The sequence below is a fragment of the Mustela nivalis genome, assembly GCF_964662115.1.
Source record: "Mustela nivalis genome assembly, chromosome: 16".
Lineage (NCBI taxonomy): Eukaryota > Metazoa > Chordata > Mammalia > Carnivora > Mustelidae > Mustela > Mustela nivalis.
The window spans coordinates 27,066,388-27,091,716 of NC_139035.1; the positions used below are offsets into that span (position 1 = coordinate 27,066,388).

Consider the following 25,329-nt stretch of genomic DNA (forward strand, 5'->3'; position numbering starts at 1 on the left):
AGCTTTTGAAAGTCGTCTGATCCGTGGCACTTTACTAACTGGTACTATACAAAGATGTCTTCCTTTTCAAGTTTAATTTTTATTTCTGAGCATTTAAATCTAGAGAACAGTTATTTGTGACTGGATTAGTAGGCCATGGTAATGTGTGGTAGATGTATTATTACTTAAGCTGCTCAAAGAAAACTATGGCAACCTTGAAGCACAAAGGTACAAATTTGCATTTTATGCAAAAATTCAGGTTTTATTTTTACTTACTCTTACAATGGTGAGAGCTGATAATCAGGAACTTATACGCAAACAAGAACTTTTGTTTTCTACCTCTTAGCTGAACAAAAATACACACAATGTGGCATTATCATTAGGCAAGACTTGCTGTTTTGCATTTCACACAAGAATACGATATTATCCTTTTTTGAACAAAATGCCCAGATTACTAAGGAAACCATCTTTGGAGGAAGTGTTTAATAAGCATATTTTATTTAAATAAATCCTCCAGGAGGAAATGGGAAAATTCACTGCCTTTACTTTGAAGAAGGCTGTGTAAATAGTTATTTGTCAAATTTATCTGTGCAGCTCACCAACATTTCCTCCTTGGAAACATTATTTCCACATCACAGTTCCCAAAATGACTTTAAAGTCTTAAAATTCTGTGTCTCCTTTGGCTTGCTTCTCTCTTGATTCCACCCAGGCTTTATTAATGGTTCGCTTCATATCATCATCTCCATCTTCATAAATTTTCTTTAGAACATTCATTAATCCCTCACTAGGATCTGTTTCAGTGTCATAGGAGGGCTTTCTGTGAAAAAGAAAACAATCAGTAATGGAGACAGATCTGTACCTAAATGATCCCATTTACTGCTATGGTCCTCCATGTCATCCGTGCCTCTAATTCAACCAATGTCCAAGCAAGGCCAAGTAACTTCATATTCCTCATGTTTGTAATCTGGTACTGAATGAGGTAACTGGGCACTGAGGATACAAGAGAAAGACATAGTCCTGTACTCCTTAATTTGTTCTACATTTAAAATCAAATCAGATACAGATAGTTCCTAACTCTACCAACCAAGTGTACCGGGCTACAGGGGAGGAGTGAGAGGAAGGAGGAAGGCCAAAAGACTCAATGTAAGACACTGCCAGTGCAGGACATTTCAAGCAGAGGAACAATTTGACCTAGAATGGAAGTATCTTTAAATAAACACTTTTCAGAATAGCCATTAAGTAGGATAAAAATTTTCTCTTGCACTCTACACCAATGACAGTGAAACTAATTACATATGAGGAACTTCTGTGGAATTCAGTAAGTTGATCTAGGTATCTGGGCCTCTCTTGGAACTAATGAGATGGGATCTCTGGGAATGGACACAGAATCTGTATAGCAGCAGGACCGCTGGGGCACCCATGTGACTCAGGTGGTTAAGCATCCAACTCTTGGTTTTGGTTTCAGCTCAAGTCACCACCATCTCAGGATGGAGATGGAGCCCCATGTCAGGCTCCATGCTGGGTATGGAACCTGCTTGGGGACTCTTCTCTCCTGCTCTGCCACCTCCCCTGTACATGCTCACTCACTCTCACATGCTCACAAATGCACCACTGGCCAGGGTTAAGAACCAATGCAAGAGGGGTGCCTGGGTGGCTCAGTGGGTTAAAGCCTCTGCCTTCGGCTCAGGTCATGATCTCAGGGTCCTGGGATGGAGCCCCACATCGGGCTCTCTGCTCAGTGGGGAGCCTGCCTCCCTTCCTCTCTGCCTACTTGTGATCTCTGTCAAATAAACAGGGTGGGGGGGGGGGGACACACACAATGCAAGAAAGTCAACCAAAATTAAAGCCCTCCATAAAAAGCAACTTGCTGGATCTATGCCCTCCTTAAAAACACTGGACATTAAGAGGTGTCAATGGTCAAACTACTAGCCAGCTCTTATTCATAACAGCAAAGTATTAGAAATCTATAATCCCAGCAAAGAATATATTTAAATTCTTAAAGAAATCAAAGTAAACTTACTCTTTCTCTTTGCATTCTTTTTCAACCTGAGTCAGGTAGTCCCACCGTGTGTTTTCTGCTTTCTTTCTACATAAGATAAGAACAGTATCTGTCTTGACCTGGAAGAAGAGCAAAGTACAACTTACAACACATGGAGATAAATAAGCATGATTATGTGGAAAACATTTATTCAGTCAAGTTACTATTATGTGTAGGACCTGTCGTAGATTGTAGTAGTACATTTACAAATAGGACTCATGAAAGAGAGCATAAACAAGTAAAACTTCAAATATATTTAAGACAAAAAGGGGTTAAAGGGGTTTGGAAGAGGAACTTCATTAGAAAAGGCCTCTGAGGTGAAACCTGAGCTGTGGCCCAAGATCCAGAGGGAAGGGCACAGCAAGAAGTAAGGCTATCAAAGGCCATAAAATGGGATAATTTTGGTGTGTCTAATTTTAAAAAAAGTGTGGTGGGAATTTGGTGACTGAAAGAAGAGAATAATACAATAAGAGTGATCAGAAACAGGCACAAATAAAAATAATATACAACTCTTTCAACAATGATCCATATAATTCCTAGGATTCTTTTGAGTATTTGTTCAACTCTGGGATTGATGGATAGAGAAGGAGCAGTGAGACACAAGCTAATTAACGTTATATTCTAATACTGCCTTTAAACTGCTACATAACAGTGTAAACACAGATGGCAGAATGGTACAATGGTACGTCTATGTACAGATGCATTAAACCTTACTGAAATAGAAAGGAGATTATCTGAGTTAGTGAAAAGTGTGAACAGTAGTTTAAAAAGCCATTTATTTTTATAGGTTTTACTACTTTTAGTTAGGCTAAGTGCTTAATTAAATCCCTTTATGTTATCAAAAATTCAGATAGTTTTCTGAGAATAGCTACCATTAACATAAGTACTTTATATATATTCCCGTTCAGTATATAATTTCAACTTTGTAAAATTAACTATTTCCGTTGTACAAATGCGGAAACTGAGGCTCAGAATGCTTAAGTGAGCTGCTAAAAAGTCACAACTAATAAGCGACAAAACTGACCTGAAAACTCAAGTCTCACTCTTAACCAATTTTGAAAGTTTATTCCCTTCTAGATTTTAATGAAATATTTTAATAATAATCTATTCTTATAAAGACAGGAGTTGAAATAAGGCCAGACCGTTATTATTTTAGGTTTCTCTCACACTGCTACTTAATTCTGCCATTACAGTGCAATCAAAGGCAAAGACAACACAAAAAGTGAGCCCTGGCATTGTTCCAGTAATACAGCCATCAGGCTACAGTTTGCTGATCCCTGTTACAGAGGATAAATTAATTCTAGTTCCTCTCAATTCTAAATCAACCAGGTTCAACTTAATGAGGTTTCACAACATAATGACAAAAAAAAAAAAAAAAGCAAACTTACTTTTTTTGAACTGCCGTCCACAGAGATGGGTTTTAAAAGATTGTTCACAATCATGGAGTAACTCTTCCCATTTAGATTCTTTACCAAAAGATCAAATGACCTATAATACAACAGTGAATACATTATCCCTGGCTCTATAAGACATGCTCTATAGCTCTTGTGGGAAAAAAGCCACAAGTTTTATTTCAGGATGTTCAAATGGCCATCCTTGGTGTTTTTAAGATTAGGCTCTTAAAGCAGGTGTAAAGGAGAACTCTAAATTTAAGCAGTTTTAGAAACTGCAAAGAAAACAGCCAGTAATAAAGCAACCTCTGACTTGGTGATCACTATTTCCCATTGCCAAGAACTCACCTCTCTGTGAAGTGCACCTGCACGTTCTCAGTGGGGACTTGATGAACTCCAGTTAAGGTAATGTAGATTTTCACAAACTTATCTGACTGATCCCATCCTAGTAACAAAAAAGGGACATGAATAAAGTCTCACACTAGCTCTAGAACAGCAAGTGCATATTGCTCCTGAGCCTGGAGAAAACTAAATTCTAGTAATAGAAACATGGGAAAAATTAAAATACAAGGAACTTTCTAGATGGAGAAATTGAGCTTCATAGCAGTTATATAATCTATCCAAAGTTAGGTATTAGCTTGTGGTAGAACTTCAATTCAAACCCAGGTTTCCTGAAAACAAAGCCTGTGGTTTTCTTATTCCTAAGAATAAGGAATATGATCATTACACATTAAGAGTACTTCATTTTACTAACACCACACACAAAAAGAAACTCAAAATGAATTTAAGACCAAAATGTGAGACTTGAAACCATAAACTCCTAGAAGACAACACAGACAATAGTGTCTCTGGCATTGGCCATAGTAACATCTTTCTAGGTGTGGCTCCTGAGGCAAGGAAAACAAGAGCAAAAGCAGTGCTAAAGCTAAAATAAAAAAGTTTCTGCATAAAAAAGGATCATCAGGGGCGTGCCTGGGTGGCTTAGTCCTTAAGCATCTGCCTTTAGCTCAGGTCATGGTCCCAAGGTCCTGGGATGAAGCCCTGTTCACCTGGAAGCCTGCTTCTCTCTCCCACTCCCCCTGCTTGTGTTTCCTCTGTCAAATAAATAAAATCTTTTAAAAAAATAAATGAAAAAAAAAAATCATCAATAAAACGAAGGTATTTGCAAATGATCTATGCAAAGTACAGAAAGAACTTGCATACAACTCCACAGCAAACCCCCAAACAATCCGATTAAAAAAGGCAGAGGACCTGAACAGACATTTCCCCAAAGATGACATTCAGGTAGCCAACAGACACATGAAGATACTCAACATCACTCATCATCAGGGAACTACCAACCAAAACTACAATGAGATGCCACCTTACCTGTCAGAATGGCTAGAATTAAAAAACAAACAAAAAAATCCCCAAAACATGAAATAACAGACTTGGGTATGGATGGATATGGAGAAAAAGGAACCTGTGTACACTGTTGGTGGGAATGTAAACTGCAACAGCCAGTGTGGAAAACAGGATGGAGGCTGCTCAGAAAATGTGAAACAGAAATACCATTATCATTTAGTAATTCCACTACCGGGTGTTTACTTGTGCAAAACAAAAACGTAACTTTAAAAGGTACATATATCCCTATTTTACTGCAGCATTATTTTTAAGAGCCAAAGGAGGGAAGCAACCTAAGTGTCCATGAATGGGTAAAGATGTAGTATATATGACAACGGAATTATTACTCAGCCATAAAAAAGAAAAGGACATCTTAACATCCACAACAGCAGGGATGGACCTAGAGAGTATTAATGCTAAGTGAAGTAAGTCAAATACCATATGATTTCATTTGTATGTTGAATCTAAAAAAAAAACAAAAGCAGAAACAGACCCATAAATACTGAGAACAAACCAGTGGTTGCGGGGGGTTAAGAGGAAGATCTAGGCACAGCGGTAAAGGGGAGGAAGTGGGAGGTACAGGTTTCTGGTTATGGAATGAATAAACTGGGAAGAATAAAAGGTACAGTGTAAGGAACAGAGACGATACTATAATAGCGTTGCACAGTGACACTTGCAGTGAGCACAGCCTAGCAGAGATGCTGATCACTGTGCTGTACACCTGAAATGAATGTCTCATTGTGGGTCTGATGAGGGAACAGAAGGCAAGCTGAGGACAACTTAGAAGCTGACACCGGGCAACAGCCCCCCCCCCTCCGCGCCCATGGGATATGTGACATTCCTCAGGCATTTTTGGCTGCCCTAAAGAAAAAATAGTAAACTTGTAGAGATCACAATCCTGCAAGACCTGAGTCTCCCTCAGTTTACAAATATCCTAGTGATTTACAAGGCTGTTGTTCTTACCAACAGCATAACTTCCAAAGACCCACAACTCAGTTCCAGAAACCCTAACATCATCTCTCCCCCGCCTCCCTAAAATTGAGGGAGGCTGAGGCAGAGGGAAATGTAAATAAAGTTAAATTTCTTCTAAACCTAAAGCTCACTGATAAAGGACGTGTCACAGCAGGAGTGTGACATTACTCCTGCTCCATTACTCTCCCAACTATTTTTACTGTTAATGCCTTACTAAAAGGAAAACCACTTTAACTTGGTATCGGCAAGGCCTCTGGTATCTTGTAGGACCTCTTTAGCATAGGAAAGTTCTTTCAAACCCTCCCTTTTTCCTTACCTCCCCAACTCCACAGTATATTCCAGCCACCCCTCACAAGCCCAGGGCCACAGCTCTTTCTGCCCACGGGTCCTGTCCCTGTGCTTTAATAAACCACCATTTTGCACCAAAGATGTCTCAAGAATTCTTTCATGTAGTCGGCTCCAGATTCCACCCTGCTGAACCTCACTTATATTCTAAAACTTCATCAGGTCAACTATACTCAAAAAAATTAAGAGCAGGGGCACCTGGGCGGCTCAGTCGTTAAGTGTCTGCCTTCAGCTCAGGTCATGATCCTGGGGTCATGGGATCGAGCCCCACATCAGGTTCCCTGCTCAGTCACTCCTCTGCTGTGTTCCCTCTCTTGCTGTATCCCTCTCTTGCTGTATCCCTCTCTGTCAAATAAATAAAATCTTAAAAAAAAAAAATAAGAGCAGCTCATTTTCTTTTTGTGAAAATTTTGTAGAATTCTCTACTGACGTAAATGTATTCTCTACTAAAGAAAATTCTCTATTAAAGTAGATGTAGGGGTGCCTGGGTGGCCCAGTGAGTTAAGCAGCTGCCTTGGGCTCAGGTCATGATCCCGGAGTGCTGGAATGGAGCTCCGCATCGGGCTCCCTGCTCAGTGGAGAGCCTGCTCCTCCCTCTCCCTGCTGTTCTGCCTACTTGTGCTATCTCTATCAAATAAATAAAAATCTTTAATATTAATTTTTTAAAAAGTAGATGTACTGTAGAATTCTCTACTAAACTGGATGTCTAAACATTCTCTAATTTCATAATGATTTCTACTTAAACAGTTCAAAGGCAATCACTACTTTCTCAATTCCCTCCACTAACACAGTAAAATATGGTCCAAATCACCCAAATCTAATCTGACGAACCTAGATGAATTCTGTCAACCAAAACACATACAAACTTCACATAAAGTGAATAAAAATGTTTATGTATTTGTTGTATATATAGGCTCTCTATATATCCCTGACTGTTCCTTAAGTTCCATAGAGTGCTACAGAAGAGAAATGTAGTGTTAATCCAAAAAGACATTCTAGAGGGTTCAGCAGACCTTCACCTAGTTTCTTCCCATTCACTGAGTTCATCTTCCACATTGAGAACAGTTTCTCCCTTAACACAAATCACGGTTGCTGGGTATATGCCATAATCCTACAAGCTCAGACCAGCTTCCTGTAGTCAGGTAAGTAAACAGCATAGCTCCTTATGGTACTATACTACATCTCTCTTTTAAAAGCTTTTGTTTTATGAAAGAGAGCACACAAGATGGGGGAGGGTCAGAGGGAGCAGCAGACCTCCAACTCTGGGATCATGATCTGAGCTGAAGGGAGTCACTTAACCAACAATGCCATCCAGGCACCCACTACACTACACCTCTTAAACACAACACACACTGCTTTTCCTTATGACAACAGGGAAAACACAAGCTGCCTCTCATGGTTCTAAGCATGTCCTCTGCGCACACAATCCCCTCCCTTTTTTTTTTTTTTTTTTAAAGATTTTATTTATTTATTTGAAAGACGGAGATCACAAGTAGGCAGAGAGGCAGGCAGAGAGAGAGAGAGAGAGAGGGAAGCAGGCTTCCTGCGGAGCAGGGAGCCCGATGCGGGGCTCGATCCCAGGACCCTGAGATCATGACCCGAGCCAAAGGCAGCAGCCCAAACCACTGAGCCACCCAGGCGCCCCCCCCCTCCCTTTTCTTGTACTCGCCAAACTCCCCCTTCAAACTCAAATGTGTTAAGTCTCCATTTCCTTCTTCAGTCTTTCATTTCAGGTTTCTGCTACATCAGCTGTATTCCCACAAAACTTCACACACCTCTATTTACTTTGTTCAAGCAAGTATTAAGCAGTTACTATGTGCTAGATACTGGGAGCAGAAAGAAAAACGACTGTCCCTCCCCTTAAGAGAGCTCATCAGATTCAAGCTGCACTGTTCCAAAATTATCTGAGAGAAAATGGTATCATTACATGTAATAGTATTAGTTGTATGTCTGTGTCCTAACCACACCATGAGCAAGGACTGGATCTTGGTCACTACTGTATATCCACAAGCCCAAGCACAACAGTGGCACAGATTGGGCACTCAAAAATGTTTCTCGAATTTGCCTAGATTCCTTTCCATAGATAATACTGGTGGATGTCTGGCAAAGTAAAATCCAAAACAGAATTAAAATAAAGAGCTGTGTTCCTTATATGTTCAACAATATTTCAGAATAGATTCATTCTTGTTGCTACTCGCACAGAATCATCTTGCTCTTGTTGACAGCTTTTAAATCTATTCTTTACTTTTTCATCTCCTCCAAAGTATCTTAATAAAGTAACAACAGGTCTTCTCTTTCAAACTACCAAAATCAAACACTGAGACTATTTCAGTATTAGTGGGTCACTACTCAGGAATAAGTTGCTGGCAGGCAAAAAGAGCTGGATGTAGGATAGGGAGTCATACCGTAATTACTGATTTTCACTGTATATCCTGTTGTAATGGGAGCAACCACAGCAGCTGGCTTTTCATTGTCAAGAAGTTCTGCTTTTCTCTGTGATTTCTGCTGCATCTTGTTCTTGATCTCTGTCTCAATCTTGGATTTTTCAGCTGTAAGGGCATCACGTACTCTTTTTCTAGAGGTCTTTTCCAGCAACACCTTTACCTCTTCTAGATCTTTCTGTAGCTGTGTTAAAACAGAAGATAAGTTAGTTATGATAAATAAAACAGCTGGATATTGTGCCTATTGATCATTCAGTTTACTGAAGAGTTAAGAATTAAGAGATTCATTTAAATTTTCTAGGGTTGGATTGCAACCTGAAATTCTTTTCTCCAGCCCAATAAACTGTAAATAACTGAAGCTTCCTATTTTTTTTAAAGGAAAACTTATAGTAATGTAATTAATCAAGCTTAAATTTTCCAGTTTGTTTGTTGTTATAAGCCTGTTTTAAAACACGTTATTTACAAAATACTGTTGTGATTCATAAAGTTCAATGAAAGAATCTCAAAAAAAATTTATGGGTTTCCTTATGACATCTGTTCATAGTCATCAGGTATTAGGAATTTTAAAAATCTTAAAGTAAAACCAATGAGCAAATACACAATGAACAAGGTGAAATGCTACAGCAACTTTACAGAGACAGTCTACTTTCTATGGTGGTTTCTCACTGGTTCCTACCCCAAATACTACAAATAAAAAAGCTTACGCTTTTTAAAAGATTAAAAAAACAGAGACATATTTCTGATTTTAAGAAAAAGTCTTGTTCTCAATCTCCAGGTTAACATTGCACTCAAAAGTCTGGGTCTTAGTTGCCCCGTAGAAGAGAAAAACCTAGACAAACAACCCAAATGGCGGCACAGTCCTGGATCACTGAAAAAAACCACCGGTTCTTTTCTCCTCTTGCCAATATATTGCTTACCAGGTGTCTATTTCTACTTGCTAGAGAGATGACCAACATTTTTTGAAGTTCAAGAGTTAAAGACACTATGAGATAATCAGCTTAAAAATCTTTTCTCCAGGGGCACCTGGGTGGCTCAGTGGGTTAAGCCTCTGCCTTCGGCTCAGGTCATGATCTCAGGGTCCTGGGGTCGAGTCCCGCATCGGGCTCTCTGCTCAGCAGGGAGCCTGCTTCCCCTCTCTCTCTCTGTCTGCCTCTCCGTCTACTTGTGATTTCTCTCTATCAAATAAATAAATAAAATCTTTAGGAAAAAAAAAAATCTTTTCTCCATTATCTTCTGACATACTGCAAATACATAAGATCCTTACAAACAAGGGTTTCATTTTTCAAAAATAACTTTACATTCTGGCTTGGTAATAGTAATACGACATTATATAGCCTCAGAGCATATAAAAAACCTCAATATAAAAATATTCACATTTGATAACGCAGTATAATGTCCAAGTAGAATTCTGAAGTCTTTGTTTTGTAAGTCTTACAAAATGTAATAACAGAAAAACCATCACTTTTCACCCTAAGTCTTTTATTATCTCATTTAACTCTGATGCCCTTATTTCACTTACCTGTAACTATGAGGATGGTAAATACAAAGTCCAACTGTGGCAGTCTCCTGTCTTATCTACTCCTCTAACCCCCCAAAACTCACATTGCTAAAACAAAAAATCCTGCAATTTCATCTTCTGAGCACAGAACTAAGATGCTTTCATTCAACGCAGTATCTTATCATGACCTAAAAATTCACACTGATTTTACTATCAACATGATAAAAACCTTGAAATGTAAAATCGGTATATCTGTTCCTGAATAAGGATTCAGTTAACAAAACAACAACAAAACAGAAAATATATCAAGTCTTAACATGTTATATTTCTTGACTGGCAAGGAATCCTTTCTCTAGCAGGCTTCTTAAACTCTGAGAATTAAGCAGGGGATCCTCAAGCCCTCTTTCCAGCCAGTTTTGAAAAGGAAAGGAGTCACTGCAAGTCTGAAGCAACCTACCAATAGGCCTGTTTTTAATTCCACAGTTCTGTTATTTGCAGACCCGAAACCAGTAAAATCGATCCCTTTGGAACTTTTCCAGCACACAGGAGTTTCTCATCTAATTTACCTTGGCATTCATTTGTTCTCCTTATGCAAAATCTCAATCCCTTTTATCCCCACCCATTAACACATTCAAGCTTTATCTTACCTATTTGTGAGTTCACCAGGAAGCATTAAAACCAAAGTGCTCAAAATAAGCAAAGGACTTGAACACAGCCATCAAGCACAAGAAAAGATGCTCAACATCCCCAACAGAATGCCACTTCACACCCACTAAAACATCCACAAAACCACCCCCTAATATAACAGGTGTTAAGAGGGTGGGCCGATATTGGTACCCAACTTGTGGGAATGTAAACTGCTGCAGCCACTTTGAAAAGAGTTCCCATGCTCCTACAAGTCCACTCGTGGGTATATACTTCACAGAACTGAAAATACATGTCCACATAAGGAGTGGTACACAGTATTCACAGCAGTACAGTTCCTAATAGCCAAAAATCGATCGTCCAAATGTCCGTCAACTGGTTAAGGAGAAACAAAATGTGGCATATCCATATAATGGAACATTATTTGGACATAAAAAGAAACACATGCCACACTGTGGATGAACTAGAGATTCTGTTAAGTGAAAAAAGCCAAAAGCAAAATGCCATATTCTGTAAGATTCCATTTATATGAAATGTCCAGAACTGGCAAATCCATAGAGACAAAGTAATTAGTGGCAGCCTCAGGGAGGGGGAAGTAGGAAGAGACTGCTTGACAGACAGACAGACACTTAATACTTTTCTTTTGGGGACAGAATGATAAAAATGTGGAATTATACAGTAGTGATAGTGATGCAACACTGAATGTACTAAAAATACACTTTAAAAAACCGTTAAGCAATGCATTTTATATCAAAGAAAAACAAACCCTGAAGTGTCCCTAATGTGTATTTTTTCAAGTACGTCAAGCGAGAAAAATCCCTTATGTTGCAGAGGTCTAATAACTGAGCTGTCCACGTGTGTAACTGTAAAGTCACTGCAGAGACCGTTTCCTCAGGGCACATGGAAACCAAGGCGTATTTCTGTGAACACGTTAACATAAACCGGGGGCAAGGTATCCAGTATAATACACACACACATTTTCTTCATTTAAAGATGTTTACCAAACCAAGTTTGAGATTTCTCCAACTTGTTCATATTGAGAAAAACATTTTCAGAAAACAAATCTATTAATAATCAACACTTTCCTGTGAATAATAGTATCATGTAGTGACACCCTACTGAGGCCAGGAAAGAGCAAATCAAATATTATTATTCCCATTTGGTAACTGTTCAAGCTAATAAACCTTCAAAAAAGTTAAGCCGCCCCGTACAGAGTTCACAGAGCTTGAGAGAGAGAAAGGCTATTTCCCACCGATAGTTACAACTTTCCAACTCCTTTATTTTTAAAACGCATACAGCACATTGCTGCCTGACACGCACTCTTTTCAACACTTAGGACTACTCGCGGGTCACTCTGAAATGGACACTACTGCGGCACCGAGACGCGCCACAACTCGCCCAAAGGAACCCCGCTGCTCATATGCGTTGAGAAAACAGCACTAGAAGTCAAGTGCCGGGGGCCGACTTCTCACCCGACCCTCGGTTTCTGCAACCTGCCTGAAGGAACCTTCACGTCCCCGGCTCGTTTTGCGCGAGCGGACGGAGCCTGAGGAAAACGTGAAGGTGACCAGCTCGCCAAGGTCCACCGCAGGCACTACCTGCAGCCGGGGACCGCGACACAGCCCGGATCACCCTGCCCGCGGGCACGAATCGCCCGCAAGGCCGGGGCAGAGCGTCGGGTGTCCATCGGCAACTTTCCCGGGGCCACAGAGGCCGGACGCCGGAAGCCCGCAGAGGCCGCTGCAGGCGGGCGGCGGAGGCGAAGCTCGGGGACCCGGCGACACCGCAGGGAGCCTGGGAGGCGGCCGCCGGGCACCTCAGCTCGGGAACCAGGGCCGAGGGCGGGGGGCGGGAGCGAGTTCCGAGCGACAGCGCTCGACACACCGCGCGGTCGAGTGGGAAGATGAAGCCGTACCCTTACCTCTTCCAACGCTGAAGCCATGGTCGGGCTGATCAAGCAAGGCCCGAGCTGCAGACGCGCAGGGGAGAGAACAGGAAACACCACACCGAACGCGCTTTCCCGGACGCCGGCCCCACCCGCACGAGTCGCAGCACCCCAAGCCTGCGCGCTCACCAGACACGGCGCGAGACCCGGCCCGCCTCCCGCACGCGGCGCCTCTGGAACCTTCGCGAGTCCGTCGCCGCCGCACCGCCCCCAAACCCGCGCGCGCGCGCGCCGCCCGTCTCGCTTAGCTCCGCCCCGCCGAACCTCGCCCCACCTCTTAGACCGAGCCTCCTAGCAACGCTCAACTCTCGCGAGCAAACCAACAGCCTGAGAAGAGTAACGCCTCTTCCTCTCTGCCCGGGCAACTGTACGTATTATACCTTGACCTCGCGTGTCCCGGCTGCGCAGTCGCAGCTCAGAACCGCTCGTTGACGTACTTTAACCCAACCCCGGAAATAACGTACCGGTCTTCGGGATCGAAATCGGAAGTTGACTAGAAAGTCAGCTGATTCCTTCCCTTCTCGGGCACCGGGTTGGCTAGGCAGCCATCTTGTCCGAGGTTAATTTGTGAGCGTCTGTGAGAAAAGGACCAAAAAGGGGGACAAGGGGCAGCATTTTTATGTTGAAACAGAAAAGAATGAAGACGTTTAGCGTAGAGGACCCTGAAGGGAATAGTTCGGCTTCAGTGGGTTATGACCCTCTGGAGTCATCATCACGATTTAACAACTGCGATGTGGTGGCGTCATCACCTAGCGCTACCAGAGGTGAGGTTGCTCTGGCCACGTGACGGGACCCAGTAGAGCAGCCAAGGGTTAAAGAGGCTAACGCCAGACGCCCCCACCAGTCTTCCGCCGCAGTTGTGGCCCCGCCTTTTTTTGTTGACTTTAGAAGTGGTGAAACGGTACTTCCGAAACCTTCACCGAACATTCTGCAACTCTCTAGTTCTAACCCCGGTTTGAATTGGATTTAACTGAGGCTGTTAACCAGAGAAAATGTAGGCCGAGTTTTTCGGGGATTACATTATGTTCCTCCTCTTTTCATATTATTTTAGCTTTTGGCAGCCATAAAACGTTCGCAGCAGGGCTGGGAACAAACAGTAACCTCTGAGAAGTCAAATAACCCTCACTCAGCTTTGTATATCGTCCGTGGTAGCGATTAGAATCAAGTCTGAGAAGGAAAAAGCTACTAGAAAAGTGCAGGCTGGCCATTATAGTGAAGACTCTGGAATGTGGTACCAAAATAGACAAATTACAGTTACTTAAAATTTGCCTGAATCTCACAGACCTGACGTTAAGGGAAAGAAGCCAGCTAGAAGAGTTTATGTCGCTTGGTTTTGTTTAAATGAAGTCTAAAACCAACAAAAGTCGTTAGTTACGGTGTTAAAAATCAGAGGATAATCTTCCCTACGATAGGGAGGTCAATGACAGAACCACGAGGAGGCATTTGAGGTTTATATAATGTCCTGTTTACGGGTATGTTCCCTTTGTAGAAATTTCACGGAGGTATAAACTGGAGTGCAATCTTTTTGTAGGTTACACGAGTAGGCGGGAATTTTTCCGAGGAAGTGAAATGTTACACTGAAATTGTCAGAATTGATAGAATTAACTCCTGAGATCAGTGCATTTGTTGTATGTTAGTTATTAATGTTTTTTGAAAAAAAGTGTCCAGTTAAGGCCTGTAATTATTTATATTTAATTAAATAGGAATGAAGAGCCCATTACACTGCGTGAAAGCTTGACCTAATGCAGTGATTTTTTTCATTTGCTTGATATGCACCTGGGGCAACTCTGCCTACCTACCACCTGATAGCCTAAATAGAAGATTTTATTATCTATTTGTTTGTTTATATTGCTGGTCTTTTTTTTTTTTTTTTTAACCTTTAAATTCAAGTTGGTTAACATACACGGTAGTATTGGTTTCAGGAGTAAAATTTTGTGATTCATCACTTACATATAGCACCCAGTACTCATACCAACAAGTGCCCTTCTTAATGCCCATCACCCATTTTATGCCATCCTGTAAACCTGGGTTCATTCTTTATAGTTAAGAGTCTCTTAGGGGTTGTGTCCCTATTTTTATCTCATTTTCTCTACCTTCCCCTGTGTTCATATTTTGTTTCTTAAGTTCCATACATAACTGAAATCATATGGTATTTGTCTTTATTTCGCTTAGCATAATATATTCTAGTTCCAGCCACATTGTTGCAAATGACAAGATTCCATTCTTTTTGATGCCTGTGTAATATTCCGTTGTATATATGAACCACATCTTTATCCATTCATCAGTCGATGGACATCTAGGCTCTTTTCATAGTTTGGCTGTTGTAGACATTGCTGCTGTAAACATTGGAGTACATGTGCCCTTCACATCAGCATTTTTGGTATCTTTTGGGTAAATATCTAGTAGTGCAGTTACTTGGTCATAGGGTAGTTCTATTTTTTTTTTAAGTCTTTTTTTTTTTAAGATTTTATTTATTTATTTGACAGAGAGAAATCACAAGTAGACAGAGAGGCAGGCAGAGAGAGAGAGAGAGAGGGAAGCAGGCTCCCTGAGCTGAGCAGAGAGCCCGATGCGGGACTCGATCCCAGGACCCTGAGATCATGACCTGAGCCGAAGGCAGCGGCTTAACCCACTGAGCCACCCAGGCGCCCCAGGGTAGTTCTATTTTTAACAAAAGTTAGAAGATTTTTAAATACCATCTATTGCCCAAATCATTGTCTTCAGCAACACATCTCCTTGGAGCTCCAGACTCTGTTTCTGCTTGGATGTCTGAGAAGTACCCCAAATTTAGCTTATCTGAAAACATAAACAAAACCAACCCCCCCACACACACACCCGAAATCTCCTCCCAATCTTCTTTATACCCCAAATCAGTTTCTCCAATTATTCTCTAGCTCTGTGAATGGTTACCTCCTGCTCCTAATTGCTCAGGCCAAGGAATCATACTTGAGTCTTCACTCTCTGGTCCTAACTCCCATCCTGTAGCAAGACTTACTGGCCTTATCTACAAAATATGTGGACAATCAGACCACTTCTCACAACCTCCACTGCTACCACTGAAGACCAAGCCATAATTATTTTATCTGGATTTTTAGCCTCTTAACTGGTTTCTTCCCCACCCATCACCACCACAGATAGTTTTCCACAGAGCAGCCAGAGTAATCTTTTCAAATCATTATATCCCTTTGGTAAAAACCTCCCAATAGCTTCCTGTTGGGCTTATTAGACTTAGTACAAACTCCTTACCATGACCTACAGTATACTACGTGACCTGATCTTACCTTTATGAGTATTATGTCTCATCTCACAGAACTCTTCTCACTGCTCCCCTCCTTTCTGGTTAGGGTTAGGGCATATTGCCCTTGAATCCACGGAGTTTGTCCTCACCTCGAAGTCTGTACTCTGCTTTTCTCTCTGGAATGCTCTTCTTCCAGAACATCACATAGATCATGTCTTCACTGAGTTCTCTGAAAAGTAACTCAAAAGGGCTGTTCTTGGCTATATTGGTTAGGTTTCAATCAGAGAAGCAGAATCAGTAGCAGATACTTATTGCCAGGAATTAACTTATGCAATTGTTGGAACTGGCTAAGCAAGTCCAAAATTCATAGGCCACACAAGCAAGAACAGATTCTAGGCAGACCCCCTGAGAACATGTTGAAGCTTTCTTCCACAGAAGCCAGGGAGGGAAGAATTCCATTCTTCTCTCAAGTAAATAACAGCCCAGCATTAAGGCCTTCCAACTGATTCAATTAGCCCCACCCAGTTTATCCCAGATAATCTCCCTTACTCAAAGCTAACTGATTAAGATTTTAAATTACTATGTGCAAAATACTCACACAGCAACACTTAGTATTTGGCTGAATGGAGTGGGAGGGGGAGTGTAGGCTAGCCAAGTTTACATATCAGAAATCATCCCATCAACCTCATCACCACCACTCACCATTTCCACCCTCTTACCCTGTTTTTCTTCATAGTACTTATTACTACCTGCAATTTATTAGTCTTGCCAACTACAACAGTCATTCTCAGTTGGGGAGCAATGGTAGACATTTTGCTTACCCCCCCCCACATCTGGCAACATGGAGACATTTTTGATTGTCAAAAGTGGGGAAATACTACTTATCTAGTGGGGCGGGCTCAGGGATGCTACTAAATATCCTACAGTATGCATGATAGCCCCCCAAAGAAATTACTCTTTGTCCCAAAATGTCAGTATTTCTCTGAGTTTGAGAAAAATTCTGTGCTAAAGTTAAAACTTCACAGAGTAAGGATCTTCTTGTTCACCTCATTTTGAGCACTAAGAAGAGAGACTGGCACAATAGGCAGTCAGTAAATTTGCTTGAATTAATTAGACCTGGTAATCTGTATTTTATTCTTGTTTTTGTCATTTAAATACTATAATTTCTATTTGATGAGCCTGTGCTAAAGCCTGAACTTCCTTGCAATTTTTCCTTACAAGTAAACTTTTAAAAGATTTTGTTCTGTCTCCCTTTGACAGTTATTAAAAGTTCTATTACAGTAGACTTTCAAAAAGCTGAAATCAAGAATCCCATGCAAATTTAAAAGGAACATGATAAATATTTTATTCAACTCAGTTAATGAGGGAACCAATAAGATATTAACATTGTTATCAAAGTGTGTTTGCAGTGTTTGCATAATGGATCCTTAGAGGTAATTTATTTCTATTTTTTAAAAGATTTTGAGAGAGAGTTGGGGGGAGGGACAGAGGGAGAGAATCTCAAGCAGATTCCCCGCTGAACATGGAGCTGATGCAGGGCTCAATCTCACAACCCAGAGACTGTGACCTGAATAGAAACCAAAAGTTGGACTGAGCCACCCAGGCGCTCCAAGGCACTGCAATAATGGAATGTTAGTGTAAGGTTGCAAAGTTGGATACAAACTGGCTGATATCTGACAGGGTAATCAGCCATATATTACCTTTGGAGTATCCAGTCCACTGAAGAGAGAAAAGTAGGGATTTGCATTCCTTCTGGACATAAATCTACAATCTAACATGTAACTTCACTAAGTCTAGGAACTTCAGTAGTGAAAAGTGACTTTCATTTACTGTTCATGTTAAGAACACTCATAATTTCTAACTATCAAGTCAGTAGATAGTTTCTGGATAATTTTGCTGTTCTACATTTTATGTAACATTTCTAATTTTTTAAACCACCACATGGGCCAGGGGTGCCGGGCTGGCTCAGCTGGAAGAGCATGCAACTCTTGATCTCGGGGTCGTGAATTTGAGCCCCATGTTGGGTATAGAGATGACCAAAATACAAACAAAACTACAAAAATTAAAAAAAAATACCACATGTGCCAAACAAAAGAGGTCTGTGGTTTGAACTACAAACTGTAATTCTACAATGTCTGTTTAATATTCCTAATACATGTTGAATTCTAAGAGGAGCTGACTCATCTCTTGGATTTCACTCAGGTTCCATGGACTCCCAGAACAAAATGCAAATTGGGATTCTCTGCACTCTGCCTCCACTTTTGAGAACCTTTCTGGAGTTCGGCTTAAATTATGCTAGCACCCACTGTGCTGTACTTTGAAAGACTTGCAGCAACTACCTCACCCAGGATTAGCCAGTTTGGTTTCCATGAGACTTTGGAATTGGGACACAAGATGCTAGTCCATCTCTGCTGATCACTTGAAGAGAAAATGTGAACTTGCTAGGTGTGCACTTAGAAGCAGGAAAACTTGTTTTCAGAGGGAGCAGCAGCAGCAGCTGATAAGCATTACCTGGCAAGATGAGCAGAAGCATGCCTGAAAACGGTGGCTTCGGTTCCTGATGGCATTCCAATCCTCATCCCAGTGCCTCTTCAAGCCCAACTGTTTGGCCTTTTTGAGACGAATACACCTATTCCTTTTAATTAGTTGTCCTATTACTATTAAACTAGCTGTGAGGGTGTCTGTTCCATGCAATGAAGGAATCTCTAGAGAGAGAAGAGGGCCCTCATCAGTGCTGCTGTGCACAGGATCTTTCTGGCAAGGTAAAGCCTGCAGCAAACTCCTGCCACCTTGGTTCTTTCTAAATGGACCAGAGTCTAGGGTCTCTTAAGAAGTGTTACAGAGGGGCGGTGGGTGGCTCAGTGGGTTATAGCCTCTGCCTTCAGCTCAGGTCATGATCTCAGGGTCCTGGAATCGAGCCCCGCATCGGGCTCTCTGCTCAGCGGGGAGCCTGCTTCCCCCCGCCCCTCTCTCTGCCTGCGTCTCTGCCTACTTGTGATCTCTGTCAAATAAATAAATAAAATCTTTTTTTAAAAAACATGTTACATAAACATTGGGTTCAGATGTTTATAAAGTCAACTAGAAACAAATAAAAAAGAGGTATATGAACTTGAGAATCAATGTTTACTACTGCTTAATGGGGCCAAAGGGGCAACACAAAGCACTGAAAACATCACTGACTCACAAAAACAACCTTCTTGGTTGAATCTGTTTATTTCACAAGGCTTCATTCACACATGAAAACAAGATACTAATCCAAGTTCATAACTGTTATAAAAGTAAACATTTGTTGGGACAATGTACAATAAATTGCACTTTTCTTAACAAGCAGTACATTTACACTGATAGCATGTACTATACATAATACATGGAATTATGGAAACATCTAATTGGTCAGTGTTTACAGAGGCTGATTCCTCATGTTTCTTTTGTAGTCAGCACTGTTTGAGCCAATCAATTCCTTTGTTCTAGAACCTGTTTTCATTAGAGAAGTCATGGACAAAATTAGAATTCCTAAAAATAAACGGTATAGAATTTCTACTACCTCCTCAGCAAGGGAAAGGTAGGAGTTGAAAGAAAGGAAGTGATGCTGATTGAGAAACTTCTCCCTTCATTTGAACTGAGGATCCATACATTATGCAAAATACCAAAAATGGACAAATTGATGCAAAAGGCTATTGGGTCATCTTGGATTCTGGGACCATCTCTAGCTTTGTTCTTGTGCTTTCATGACACCAGAGTCTTAATGCATTTGTATACTTATAATTAAGTTGCCTATATTTTATTCCATATATAATATATAGTTATTAAAATCACATTTTAATGGAAGATTTTACATAGTAACTTCCTGTCAATGAAAAAAGAATGTAACTTAAAATGTTTATGTTCTACTGAATGATTCTTTTTTAAGTTTTCAGAACACTACCAATGATAAACCAAAGATGGAGATGGGAAGAATGGGACACGTTGATGAAGATATTTTTATAACTGGTAACAAATTCCTCTGGAAATAAACCTGACATGTAGTCTTTTAGATGGAAGCTAGGAAGGGGACACCTGACAGCTGACTGGAGTCACTGAGCCACTTGTAAACATCTGCTTTTTTCGTTAAAACTCATGATCATCATTGGGGAGGTGCAGCCCATGTGGAAGGATTCATTTTGGCCACTTCTGAGAGAGAAGGAAATTCCTAAAATGAAGGGCTTTGCCTGTGTTACACGGAAGTCACTAGAAGAGAGGAAGGCTGTTCTGGAGCAGTTCTAGTTCAGTGTAGCAACAGCATGGCGACCAGTGGGGAAAAACAGTTTTATATCTGGGAGTAAAAAACATAGGCCACTGAACTCTCATTTGGCCACATGTGTATTCACTGGCTTGGTGGCTGCCCATACAAAGAGGCAGGGATTGTGTCTGTAAAATTCTACCAGTCATGCACACACGCAAGTCAAACAGTATTCAAACGACAGCATTCATCCATTCATTTTCTTGTCATTGAAGCAAGAAAATCAGGTATTTAAGAGTTTGAGTATTTTTAAAGAGTAAGTTGTACAACAGAATCCTCTTGCTAAGTAATTAAAAGTATTCTTTCCCAGAGGAAGAAAAAAAAAAAAAAAACCAAGGTATCTAATTTTTTGAAAGTTCCCTTTTCCCTTCAAGGGATCCTGAAATCAGACAACTGCCTTAGCAGAATCATGAGTGGGCTGGCTGATTTCAGCTAAAGAAAACTCAACCCCTTACCTCAGTTACCTGAGCAGGCCTCATTCTCAGTAACTGATCACTCTTTTTAGGATCTTTCATGCCCTAAACTGTGCATTCTCTTGTTTTTCTCCCTTTCACTGGGAAATAAAGCCACTAGTTATTAACTGGAAAATATTTTAAGAAAATGGAGTAGCGGTTTGAGAAAAATAAATATTAATGCACAGTACAAAAGGATGAAAAATTGGGGGGTGGGAAACAAGATAAATTTTAGTATTAACTATCCCAACATTTAGTACAAAGATTGCTTTTGTACTTTGGAAATTTAAGAAAGCCAACGAAGAAATTATGAACTGAATAGCTGGGAGAGGGAAAGAGAGAGTGGTTGTATGGAAGGAGAGGCCAGAGGCCTCTATGACATTCCCTTAGTGTTCCTGATAGGCACCCATTCACAGAGCATTAGGTAACTGGGAATTTCTTTGCATTAAACTGTATGTAATTAAATATAACCAAATTGTGCCATGGCTCAGGGTGTGAAGCCAGCAAACATAATGCACTGCAAAATTCAACTGGTTATTTTTTTTTTTCAGCTTCAAACAATGTGTTAAACAAGAGTCTCAAGATATAAAAGCTAATGAACTGAAGTATCAAATTGAAATTCACTCCTTTCATTTATTCTGCAGAATTTAATGAGAAGAGAAATCATCACTCTTCAGAATGCTGCAAGTGTTGGATTTCTGGAGGAATGTTTTATATAACATATCCTAGGAAAAGATGAAAAATACTCTAGAATATTTGGAAATTTCCTAGATATCTGGGCTGATTGATGTCTTTCTAAAAGAAATTCAAGAGAAGAGTAGTATTTTTCAAATATATTTCAAAATAAGTGAAATTAAAACTAACAGTTCTTTATTGTTTGAGTTTTCAAACAATACAGGGGAAAGGACACGTGGCTGGGCTGGTGCTATTCCAACATGTTGAATGAATAAACACATCATAAACCAAATTCCAAATTTTCTTCCTTTCTATCTAGTATTGCAACTGACCCAAAGGCATTGCAGTGAGGAACGGTATGGTACCAATACACATAACTAAGAATGATATGAAACTGGAGAAGAAAGAAAAAAATCTATAGATTGCCATTAAAATCTTCTGAAAGAGTTAAGAGAAAACGTAAAAGATTATATACTTGGAATGTATGTACCTGGTGATTTTGTTTAAAGAAAAAAATGTAAGGGGCTCTGGAACTGAGCCTGGCAGACAGGTGAGGACGGGACTTCCAGCCATTCCATTTCTCCCTCAACTGCCACATAAGGAAAATTATGCAATTCAGGCATTCTGTGGAATGTGCTGATTTTTGAAAGTTAAAAAGAGCTCTGTACAGTAAAACTATGAGATTCACACAACACAAAAGAACATCTTTAACTGAGCTGGCCATTTGATAAGGCAACTTGTACAAGGCTTCTTGTAATCAAAGCATAAAGTACCAGTAAAGCTAAAAAATTATGCTAAATGACTTACAGAAATAAGTACCAAGATGCAATTTTCTAGCCATTATATTTTACAACAACAAAAAAAGATTACCTTTTCTAAATCACCAAGTAGAGAACATCAGCGTCAACACAGACACTCAGAATGCTGGATTATTTTCCTTTTTGGTACAAGGAAATGAATATTATAATGAAAGACATCAGGACAAAACACAATTCTGTAAGAAAAGTATCTGATAAATATAATAAAGGATAACATCCATTATCAGTTTTATGGGTTGTAGATGATTTAATAAACACCAATGAAGAGAACTTAATTTAGAGTTTAATGATCATTTTGGAGGAAGGTTATCTACTATGAGCAACTTAATAGTGCATGCTCCTGGAGTTGAGATGGCTCTTATTTAATCTGTACTTCCAAGAATGTGTAACTTTTCATTGCAACATATGGCACAATGAGAATCACTCTGGCTACAGAGTTTAAGATCCTTTGCAAAGAATATGTTCAACAATGAAGGGAAGGATGAGTATCAATAAATGTTATTGTACATCGCTGATGGTGGTTTGGTTGGCATAAAAGGACCAAAGCCTCCAAACTAGTTTAGAAAATGGGAAAATTAGTTTTGCTGTTACCAAAGAATTTCCTGCAAGGACTATATATATATAAAAGTTGGTGGAAATAGTTTTCTTTTTTCCAATTATATGTTAAATATATGTTCAATTCAAAGACTTCAATTATATGTTAAATATAATTTAAAAAAAAACTTTTTCCACCAACTTTTAAACAATAGCTTTACCTTTCCATGAGATAAGTATTTCTCTAAAGATTTTATATTCAGTCAAAAATGTTACCAATGCATTTGCATCTCTTCATCTGGGGCACCAAGGGCACATTTTTAGGGAGATACAGAAATAGTTCAAGTTGTCTAACAATAAACTAAGATGAAGTGAAACTGACCTTAATTTTCCATTTTGTAACTTTAAAAAGGTAGAATATATTAGTGTTTACTTAGCAAATATATGTCAACCTTAAATGACATACTCTGTCCCTGGTTCTCTATGTCCCTATTTCATTTGAAGCATATTGGCTGAACCTGGGTCTCTCTGGGCTTTTCCAGTAAAGGTTCCCGAATGCTGCAACTCACAGTAGCCACCTCTGACTTCAAGTCTGCTGGAAGTCACAACTGTGTTCAGACTTAGGAATCAGCAATTCACATGTGGAGTTTCTCAAAAGGACCTGTTGGAATACTAGGGCCGAATGATTTATCTTATCCTGCATTTATCAAAATTTCTGTTCCTTTCCTCTAGGTTATTTTCTCAATAGTCTATCTTATTCCATGGTTCTTGGCACTTCACTTCCAGATATACGCAACAGAAAATGAAAATAAACTCTTTCTTTTTGGGAGGACTGTTCAATCCCAGGTTTATTCTTTGGACAGGATTATTGTTTTCCAGGGAGTCACTTTCAGGAAGAAACCTGACAGTCGTCATAAATGGTCCCACAGTGTGCTTTATCTGAATAAATCCTGAAAAGATAAGAGGTTTAGATTTCAATCTTTTTTTCTTTTTTTTTCCTTTTTTTCTTTTTTCTTTTCTTTTCTTTTTTTTTTTTTTTTTTTTTTTTTTTGCTGTGATGAATATCCTATCACTTCAACCTTGGAATAAAAGACATCTCCATTTTTATGTAAGATAAAAGTAATTATGAATAATTAGTTCTAAATTAAAAGCATTTAGTTCTGAATTACTTATTCCCAACTAAACATCAGGCATATGAAATAATGGGTAATACTATGGTGGAACGGAACTTGGTCTTCCATGAGAAGCTCGAAAGCAGGAATTCAACATAACTCAGGTCAGTTTAAATAACATCCCTTTGCAAAGAGTCAAACGAGAACAAGTGAGAGCTACTGAGAGATCCTGGCTTGCTTTCTGGCCTCCTCTACTTTCCTGCAAAGGGATACCGGGAGATTCCTCCTGGGTCTCTGTCCCTTTGATCGTTGTGCTCTTGTGCTTTGGGGAGGCTGGAACTATGTGCTCTCCTTGGGTGGCTGGGTGGCGGGCGGTGGCTGCAGTGGCTGGGTGCCCGTGGCCGTTTTGATAGAGTTCAGGGTTTTGCTAAACCAAGAGTTTTTTGCAGCTTGGATTTCATTCATAAGCGCTCCTCTCTGATGTTCCAGTTCCTGATTAAGAAAAGAAAATCATCTGAATTATGTGTTTTCTCTCTGCCCCAAAACCCCCAAAGTATAGTTTTATGGAATCCCCAGCTCTGTATAGCTGCAGCTGTCCTCCCACAAAACTCATTAGAGATTTTAACTGGCTTCTTAGTGCAATGTTTTTGGTCCAAATTTAGGTTTAGGTTACAACATGTTTGAAACAACAAATATATGGATGGACAGAACTTCTGCTGATGTTGTAAGCATGACTGAATTCTAGTTCCAAACACATGGCCTTCACCCCAAGAACATCCCGGGCCAGCACAGAAACCATTCAGGGTCACTAGAGGGGCCATGGTTAGAGTCATGGCGGGTTATAGCGGTAGGCAAGGACTTTGGGAGAAGGGAAAAGGGGAATAGTCCATCAGAAACCAGGACTATTTTCCTAATTATGTTATCTTCACATATGGGCAGAGATTTTTGAGGAAAGGGATTTGGTCAAGTCAAGTAAAGATGAAGGAGAAAAAGCTCCCAAAGCAAAGAATGGGTGTCAGCCAATGTCCACCTGTTAGGAGGACAACAGAGAAGGTCTGGCCCTTCATTTTCAGAATCAGCTACCACAGCAGCTGAAGTTCGATGAGAAGGGACCTTGGCAACAGAAATCTCAGGATAAGCTAAAAAAGCATATGCTTAAGTTCTCGTAGGATATTTTAATTATTATGCTTTTATTTAAAACTATGTGTTTATGTCACTGTTTAAAAATAATGATGTAGGGGCACCTGGGTGGCTCAGTGTGTTAAGCCTCTGCCTTTGGCTCAGGTCATGATCTCAGGGTCCTGGGATTGAGCCCTGCATTGGGCTCTCTGCTCAGCGGGAAGCCTGCTTCTCCCTCTCCTGCTTCCCCTGCTTGTGCTCCCTCTCTCGCTGTGTCTCTCCTCTGTCAACTGAATAAATTAAATCTTAAAAATAATTTTTTAAAATGATGTAAAATGTGACTCTGGAGGACACATTTGTGGGCAAAAAATGTGTTCATCATATGTGGAAACCTCTTCAGATGCCGAGCTGGATGGATGGAGCCAAAGGACGAGAACGTGTCCTATAGCATGGACCGCCTCCCTC

The 25,329-nt window shown here is 40.3% G+C and overlaps 2 protein-coding genes and 1 long non-coding RNA gene across 10 annotated transcripts in view; 1 reads left to right on the forward strand and 2 right to left on the reverse strand.

Moving 5' to 3' along the window:
- Positions 1-220: 220 nt before the first annotated feature.
- On the reverse strand, positions 221-12,970 carry CACYBP (calcyclin binding protein). Of its 2 annotated transcripts, none has more exons than XM_082704446.1 (6): positions 12,614-12,970; positions 8,514-8,733; positions 3,757-3,853; positions 3,406-3,505; positions 2,000-2,097; positions 221-796 (listed from the first exon to the last, which is right to left on the reverse strand). In XM_082704446.1, exons 1-6 carry the CDS (start codon positions 12,632-12,634, stop codon positions 640-642), a joined length of 693 nt encoding a protein of 230 aa, XP_082560572.1. In that variant the 5' UTR covers positions 12,635-12,970; the 3' UTR covers positions 221-639. The 2 variants fall into 2 exon arrangements, with proteins under 2 accessions (XP_082560572.1, XP_082560573.1); XM_082704447.1 differs by having other exon boundaries at positions 12,767-12,865.
- A 111-nt stretch (positions 12,971-13,081) lies between these two features.
- LOC309850484 lies at positions 13,082-20,159 on the forward strand. Its single transcript, XR_014304266.1, has 3 exons — positions 13,082-13,401; positions 18,078-18,637; positions 19,786-20,159. It is a non-coding gene; the product is annotated as an uncharacterized lncRNA (long non-coding RNA).
- RABGAP1L (RAB GTPase activating protein 1 like) overlaps positions 19,067-25,329 on the reverse strand; it is a 765,821-nt gene continuing 759,558 nt past the window's right edge. For all 7 annotated transcript variants that reach the window (XM_082704397.1, XM_082704401.1, XM_082704404.1 and 4 more), the window contains one exon: positions 19,067-24,237. In XM_082704397.1, coding sequence (XP_082560523.1) covers positions 24,085-24,237 — 153 coding nt within the window. In that variant the 3' untranslated portion in view covers positions 19,067-24,084. The remainder of the gene's footprint in view (positions 24,238-25,329) is intronic.